We start from the raw sequence: 8768 nt of genomic DNA, 5'->3' as shown, positions 1-8768 counted from the left end.
ATTAAAGGGACATAATACTCATATGCTAAATCACTTGAAACTGATGCAGTATAACTGTAAAAAGCTGACAGGAAAATATTACCTGAGCATCTCTATGTAAAAAAGGAAGATATTTTACCTCACAGCTTCCTCAGCTCAGCAGTGTAAAAAGTTATGTTTCAGCTGCAGGTAAAAAAACAAACAAATTAACTGCAGCCAATCAGCATCAAGATTTTACATAACCCATGAGATTTCATAGTAAACTTCCTTAAACTGAATAGGGAAATAACACAAGTGTGCATGAGGCTCGCTCCCTTGCCTGTCCCGGGACAGACATACTGATTTGCTGCTTAAAGTCCTTTGCAATGGGGTTTGAATACTTAGGACATTTTGAGGTAAAATATCTTTCTTTTTTACATAGAGATGTTCAGGTGATATTTTCTAGTCAGCTTTTTACAGCTATGCTGCATCACTTTCAAGTGTTTCAACATTTGGGTATAGCCACCCTTTAATTCTTCTTTGTTTTTTTGTATTGTTCCAACTACAGCAGGTTACTCCACCTTGTAAAAGCAGTTTGTATAAGAAGTGTATTGCTTATAATATTTTTTTCATATAATTCCAATCATTATGTACACATGCTGAAAGACATAACCTTGTACACTGACATGTATCTAATGAGGATTTAACTATGTAAATGGACAGCCTGAAATTATATATATATATATATTTGCAATATTGTCACACATACTATGTTTATCTTTTCAAAAATCTAATAAAAATTATTTCAACTTAAAAAAAAAAAAAAAAGTGGCAAACTTTTACATATATTTTACAAATCTGTGTTTAAAAGTAACACAATCACCTTCAAGTAATATATATATATATATATTTTTTAAAAAGCTGGTTTTATATTTTGAAAAACTGACTTCTCACACCACTTTCAGGGCCAAAACAGAATTATTATTATTATCAGGTATTTGTAGAGCACGATGAAGTTCTGCAGCGCTAATCATAAGTCAACTGAAAATTGGCAGCTTTCCAGTCTCTCTGAATATTATAATAAAAGGATACATCCAACTCGCTCTGTAAAAAAGCAGAATAAACAAGTTAGTTACCGTTTGTCTCCTATTTATTGATCTCGGCAGTAGCTTGTGTTCTTGGGACTGTGTGCATTAAATTAGTGCTGAAAAATTAGGCAGCATTTCTGCAAACACTAAGGGGTTAATCGCAATCATAAAGAAAAACGTACAAAATGATATGTGTTGATAAATTAAATTTTTCTAAAGAATTGTGGCTCACCCCAAAGGAAGTGAATTCAAGATAAACTAATAGGAATCCATTCAGTAGTAAGGGAAATAGAGCAGAGCTTTAAAAAAGGCTGCCATCTCCAAGCAAAAACTTACTTAAAAAAAATGATTGTTTATCCATTAGTATAGAATAATCTCTGCTACTATGAGGAAAGTGAGCGAAATCTTCGTTTGACTTTCTAATATAGCAATTGTATAGGAACAATAGAAAAGGTTAAAAAACATTGTGAACTATGAACAAGCAGGAAGATACGCCTTGCTGTAAAATTCCCTGTATACATCTCATACTGGTACAGTGTAAACCTAAACTGGTTTAGCTTCATTAAAGGCATTGTACTCAATCCTCACTCACCACTCTACTGAAATATTTGTCCAAAACTTCCACAAAATTATGAATGAGTTCAAACACTGCCATTTCATTCTGCAAAAACAAAACAGCAGTTAGTCTTTTTATAATAATAAAAAAACTGTGCGTTCTGCTTTTCCAATGGGCGCTGGCCTCTTACCTCCGACTCATCTATTCCCACCACAATGAATAATGCTGCATACTGACGATACACCAGCTTACAGGCCTTGTACTCTAGGAAGGAGCACTGAGGGGAGAGCAGACAGAAAAATGTACATACAGAAAGAAAAATCTACCTAATCTAAACTTATTTAGCAACAAGAGATCCCTCATGATATTAAAAGCAACAACGGCATTGTAATATATCTTTTGGATGCAAGTGAGCCTTTTATAGACACCTTTCTCTCATATTAAATATCAAATGATTAATGTGTATATACACTTGCATAATTTGGAATAGACAAGAATTCTTTGGAACTCCTTTTCCTGGCCGATTCAGCTATGAATCTTCTTGATTGGAGTATGGTGGGGGGGGGGGGGGCAATCATTTTATTGTATCATTCAGATTAGTAAACAAAAAAAAATAAAAAATTTATGCTTACCTGATAAATTTATTTCTCTTGTGGTGTATCCAGTCCACGGATTCATCCATTACTTATGGGATATTCTCCTTCCCAACAGGAAGCTGCAAGAGGATCACCCACAGCAGAGCTGTCTATATAGCTCCTCCCCTAACTGCCACCTCCCAGTCATTCGACCGAAGACAAGCAAGAGAAAGGAGAAACTATAGGGTGCAGTGGTGACTGTAGTTTAAAAATAAAAAACACCTGCCTTAAAATGACAGGGCGGGCCGTGGACTGGATACACCACAAGAGAAATAAATTTATCAGGTAAGCATAAATTTTGTTTTCTCTTGTAAGGTGTATCCAGTCCACGGATTCATCCATTACTTGTGGGATACCAATACCAAAGCTATAGGACATGGATGAAGGGAGGGACAAGGCAGGCGCTTAAACGGAAGGCACCACTGCCTGTAAGACCTTTCTCCCAAAAATAGCCTCCGAAGAAGCAAAAGTATCAAATTTGTAGAATTTAGAAAAAGTATGAAGCGAAGACCAAGTCGCCGCCTTACAAATCTGTTCAACAGAAGCCTCATTTTTAAAAGCCCATGTGGAAAGCCACCGCTCTAGTGGAATGAGCTGTAATTCTTTCAGAAGGCTGCTGGCCAGCAGTCTCATAAGCTAAGCGGATTATACTTCTTAACCAAAAAGAAAGAGAAGTTGCTGAAGCCTTTTGGCCTTTCCTCTGTCCAGAGTAGACAACAAACAATGCAGATGTTTGACGAAAATCTTTAGTAGCTTGTAAATAAAACTTTAAAGCACGAACCACGTCAAGATTGTGTAATAGACGTTCCTTCTTTGAAGAAGGATTAGGACACAGTGACGAAACAACAATCTCCTGATTGATATTCTTATTAGATACCACCTTAGGAAGAAACCCAGGTTTGGTACGCAATACTACCTTATCTGCATGGAAGATCAGATAAGGGGAATCACACTGCAAGGCAGATAACTCTGAAACTCTTCGAGCCGAAGAGATAGCTACCAAAAACAGAACTTTCCAAGATAAAAGTTTGATATCTATGGAATGCAGAGGTTCAAACGGAACCCCTTGAAGAACTTTAAGAACTAAATTTAAACTCCATGGCAGAGCAACAGGTTTAAACACAGGCTTGATTCTAACTAAAGCCTGACAAAACGCCTGAACGTCTGGAACATCCACCAGACGCTTGTGCAAAAGAATAGACAGAGCAGAAGTCTGTCCCTTTAAGGAACTAGCTGACAATCCCTTCTCCAATCCTTCTTGGAGAAAAGATAATATCCTGGGAATCCTGACTTTACTCCATGAGTAACTCTTGGATTCACACCAATGAAGATATTTACACCATATATTATGATAGATTTTCCTGGTGACAGGCTTTCGAGCCTGAATTAAGGTATCAATGACCGAGTCGGAAAAACCACGCTTTGATAAAATCAAGCGTTCAATCTCCAAGCAGTCAGACGCAGAGAAATTAGATTTGGATGTTTGAAGGGACCTTGAAGTAGAAGGTCCTGCCTCAGCGGCAGAGTCCATGGTGGAAAGGATGACGTCCACCAGATCTGCATACCAAGTCCTGCGTGGCCACGCAGGAGCTATCAAAATCGCCGAAGCTCTCTCCTGCTTGATCTTGGCAATCAGACGAGGGAGCAGAGGAAATGGTGGAAACACATAAGCCAGGCTGAAGGACCAGGGAGCTGCAAGAGCATCTATCAGCGCTGCCTGGGGATCCCTTGACCTGGACCCGTAACAAGGAAGTTTGGCGTTCTGACGAGATGCCATGAGATCCAGTTCTGGTTTGCCCCATAGTTGAATCAGCTGGGTAAATACCTCTGGATGGAGCTCCCACTCCCCCGGATGAAAAGTCTGCCGACTTAGAAAATCCGCCTCCCAGTTCTCTACTCCTGGGATATGGATAGCTGAGAGATGGCAAGAGTGAACCTCTGCCCATAGAATTATCTTTGAAACCTCCAACATTGCCAGGGGGCTCCTTGTTCCCCCCTGATGGTTGATATAGGCTACAGTCGTGATGTTGTCTGACTGAAATCTGATGAACCTGACCGCAGCTAGCTGAGGCCAAGCCTGAAGAGCATTGAATATCGCTCTTAGTTCCAGAATGTTTATCGGAAGGAGTGCCTCCTCCTGAGTCCACGAGTCCTGAGCCTTCAGGGAGTTCCAGACTGCACCCCAGCCCAGAAGGCTGGCATCTGTCATTACTATAGTCCAATCTGGCCTGCGGAAGCTCATCCCCTTGGACAGATGGACCCGAGATAGCCACCAGAGAAGAGAATCCCTGGTCTCTTGATCCAGATTTAGTAGAGGGACAAATCTGTGTAATCCCCATTCCACTGAGCATGCAAAGTTGCAGCGGTCTGAGATGTAGGTGGGCAAACGGTATTATGTCCATTGCCGCTACCATTAAACCGATTACTTCCATACACTGAGCCACTGAAGTACGAGAAGTGGAATAAAGAACACGGCAAGAGTCTAGAAGTTTTGACAATCTGGCCTTCGTTAGGTAAATCTTCATTTCTACCGAATCTATCAGAGTCCCTAGGAATGAAACTTTGTTAGAGGTGATAGAGAACTCTTTTCTTCGTTCACCTTCCACCCATGGGACCTCAGAAATGCCAGAACAATGTCCGTATGGGACCTGGCAATTTGAAAAGTCGACGCCTGTATTAGAATGTCGTCTAAGTAAGGGGCTAATGCTATACCCGCAGCCTTAGGACCGCTAGGAGGGACCCTAGAACCTTTGTAAAGATTCTTGGCCAACCCGAAGGGAAGAGCCACAAACTGGTAGTGCCTGTCTAGAAAGGCAGACCTGAGAAAACGATGATGATCTTTGTGTATCGGGATGTGAAGATAAGTATCCTTTAAGTCTACGGTAGTCATATATTGACCCTCCTGGATCATAGGAAGGATGGTTCGAATAGTCTCCATCTTGAAGGATGGGACTCTGAGAAATTTGAGATCTAAGATTGGTCTGAATGTTCCCTCTTTCTTGGAAACTACAAACAGATTTGAATAGAAGCCCTGCCCCTGTTCCTCCTGCGGAACTGGGTGGATCACTCCCATAACTAGGAGGTCTTGAACACAATGTAAGAATGCCTCTCTCTTTATCTGGTTTGCAGATAAATGTGAGAGATGAAATCTCCCTTTTGGGGGAGAGGTTTTGAATTCCAGAAGATAACCCTTGGACACAATTTCCAATGCCCAGGGATCCTGGACATCTCTTGCCCAAGCCTGGGCGAAGAGAGAGAGTCTGCCCCCTACTAGATCCGTTTCCGGATCGGGGGCTGCTCCTTCATGCTGTCTTAGAGGCAGCAGCAGGCTTTTTGGCCTGTTTCCCCTTGTTCCAAGCCTGGTTAGGTCTCCAGACCGGCTTAGACTGGGCAAAAGTTCCCTCTTGTTATGTGTTAGAGGAAGTTGAAGCTGCGCCACTCTTGAAGTTTCGAAAGGGCCAAAAACTAGACTGTTTGGTCCTTAATTTGTTGGACCTATCTTGAGGAAGGGCGTGACCTTTTCCGCCAGTGATGTCAGAAATGATCTCCTTCAGTCCAGGCCCGAATAGGATCTGTCCTTTGAAGGGAATGTTGAGAAGTTTAGACTTTGAAGTCACGTCAGCTGACCAGGATTTAAGCCATAGCGCCCTACGCGCCTGAATAGCAAAACCTGAATTTTTAGCCGTTAGCTTGGTTAAATGAACAACGGCGTCAGAAACAAATTAATTGGCTAGCTTAAGAGCCTTAAGCTTGTCAATAATATCTTCCAACGGGGTTTCAACCTGTAGAGCCTCCTCTAGAGACTCAAACCAGAAAGCCACCGCAGCAGCAGTGACTGGGGCAATGCATGCAAGAGGCTGGAGAATAAAACCTTGTTGAATAAAAAATTTCTTAAGGAAACCCTCTAATTTTTTATCCATTGGATCTAGAAAAGCACAACTGTCCTCGACAGGGATAGTGGTACGCTTAGCTAGAGTAGAAACTGCTCCCTCCACATCAGTATAAGTAGGTACTGCATAGTATTTATCTAATCTACATAATTTCTCTGGGACTACAATAGTGTCACAGTTGTCCAGAGTTGCGAAGACCTCCCTGAGCAATATGCGGAGGTGCTCAAGCTTAAATTTAAATGTAGACATATCAGAATCAGGTTGAAGTATCTTCCCTGAATCAGAAAAATCACCCACAGATTGAAGCTCCCCTGCTTCAACTTCAGTACATTGTGAGGGTGTATCAGACATAGCCACTAAAGCGTCAGAGAGCTCTGTATTTATTCTAGTCCCAGAGCTGTCTCGCTTTCCTTGCAATCCTGGCAGTTTAGATAATACCTCTGTAAGGGTATGATTCCTAACTGCCGCCATGTCTTGCAAGGTATACGCAATGGGCGCGCTAGATGTACTTGGCGTCCCCTGAGCGGGATTTATAGGTTCTGACACGTGGGGAGAGTTAGACGGCATAATGTCCTCCTTGTCAATTTCTTCTGGTGATAAATTTTTTAAAGCCAGAATATGGTCTTTGTAATCTATAGTAAAATCAGTGCATTTGGTACACATTCTAAGAGGGGGTTCCACAATGGCTTCTAAACATAATGAACAATGAGTTTCCTCTATGTCAGACATGTTTAAACAGACTAGTAATGAGACAGCAAGCTTGGAAAACACTTTAATAACTGAACAATCTAAAAATAAAAACGGTACTGTGCCTTTAAGAGAAAAAAACAATCACAGAAAATGCAAAACAGTGAAAAAAGCAGTAAAATCTACGAAATTTTTACAGTGTGTATAATAGACTGAAATAGCATTGCACCCACTTGCAAATGGATGATTAACCCCTTAGTTTCAAAACCGGATAAAAAAAAAATGATATAAACGTTTTTAAACAGTCACAAGCAACTGCCACAGCTCTACTGTGGCTCCTACCTGCCCATATGACTTTGGAAGGCACAAAAACCCTTTAGAGAGGTCCTATATGTTCAGGGGACTCCTTCAGGGAAGCTGGATGTCTCAAGCTGCAAAAACTACCGCGCAATTTAGGCGCGAAAATAGGCCCCTCCCAACCTGTACTCACAGTGAGAGGGCCTTAAAAAACTATCCCTAGGCAAAATCTAGTCAGCCATGTGAAAAACTGGGCCCCAGAATAAAGTTGTATCACCAAATTGTAATAAACGTTTATATACCTCAAGCAAACGTTATATCTATTCAGTAATGAGAGTAAATAACAAAAATATTACCCTTTACAGCAAGCATGATACCAGTCGTTATTAAATCACTGTAATCCGGCTTACCTTAAATAAATCCGGTATTGTCAGCATTTTCTAGCTTATCATCTCTCTAGAAAAATTTAAAACTGCACATACCTCAGAGCAGGAGACCCTGCACGCTATTCCCCCAGCTGAAGTTACCCATCTCTTCAGTTATGTTTGAGAACAGCAGTGGATCTTAGGTACAAACCACTAAGATCATCAAAAAACCACAGGCAGACTCTTCTTCAACTTTCTGCCTGAGGCTAAAATAGTACAACTCCGGTACCATTTGAAAATAATAAACTTTTGATTGAAGATAAACTACATTAATGCACCACATCTCTCTAGCTACTTACCTTGTCGAGAGCTGCAAGAGAATGACTGGGAGGTGGCAGTTAGGGGAGGAGCTATATAGACAGCTCTGTGGGTGATCCTCTTGCAGCTTCCTGTTGGGAAGGAGAATATCCCAGTAATGGATGAATCCGTGGACTGGATACACCTTACAAGAGAAATATCTATAGTAATGCCATGTAGTGATGCTGAAAGGGTCTTGTGGGTTTTCCTTCATAGATATTCCTATACTGTCCTCATGCATCTATTCCTGCCTTCTGGTGAACCTTAAAGGGATACTAAACCCATATTTTTTTCTTTCATAATTCAGACAGAGCATGCAATTTTAAGCAACTTTCTAATGTACTCCTATTATCAATTATTCTTTGTTCTCTTGCTATCTAAGCTAAGGAGCCAGCCAATTTTTTGTTCAGAACACTGGACAGCACTTGTTTGTTGGTGGGTGCATTTAGCCACCAATCAGCAAGCACAATCTAGGTTGTGAACCAAAAATGGGCCGACTTCTAAACTTACATTTTTGCTTTTCAAATAAAGATAGCAAGAGAATGGAGAAAATTGATAATAGGAGTAAATTAGAAAGTTGTTTAAAATTGCATGCTCTATCTGAATCATGAAAGAAAAAAATTTGGGTTCAGTGTGTCTGGACATGTTGCAGTCACAGTACTCTGCTAAGGTAAAAAAAAATCCAAATGGCTTATAGTATCTTCCTTTGAGAATTAACTATGAAAAGTTTTTGGCGTATATTGTTTAATATTTCCTACAAATACAATTCTTTATACACGTCTCTAGCTTGCAGTCTAAAAACCATGACCTATTTATTAAGTCCTTTCTTTCTTGAATCGTCTGTGAGCTAATTTTCCTGTTAAACTGATTGAAGAGAGTGAATGCTTCAGTCTTAAAGGTTCTGATAACTGTAGAGGGTATGTTTGCCTTTCATT

The 8768-nt window shown here is 40.6% G+C and overlaps 1 protein-coding gene across 1 annotated transcript in view; it reads right to left on the bottom strand.

The window, feature by feature from the left end:
* Positions 1-917: 917 nt before the first annotated feature.
* The window catches only part of LOC128643890 (AP-4 complex subunit sigma-1-like), a 29372-nt gene continuing 21521 nt past the window's right edge, over positions 918-8768 (bottom strand). Inside the window, exons 3-5 of the mRNA XM_053696661.1 lie at positions 1793-1879; positions 1639-1707; positions 918-1062 (exon numbers count right to left, since the gene is read on the bottom strand). Coding sequence (XP_053552636.1) covers positions 985-1062; positions 1639-1707; positions 1793-1879 — 234 coding nt within the window. The 3' untranslated portion in view covers positions 918-984. The remainder of the gene's footprint in view (positions 1063-1638; positions 1708-1792; positions 1880-8768) is intronic.

The sequence above is a fragment of the Bombina bombina genome, unplaced genomic scaffold (assembly GCF_027579735.1).
Source record: "Bombina bombina isolate aBomBom1 unplaced genomic scaffold, aBomBom1.pri scaffold_2124, whole genome shotgun sequence".
NCBI lineage: Eukaryota > Metazoa > Chordata > Amphibia > Anura > Bombinatoridae > Bombina > Bombina bombina.
Note: the sequence above shows the minus strand (reverse complement) of the source record. Positions and strands in the feature narration are given on the sequence as shown.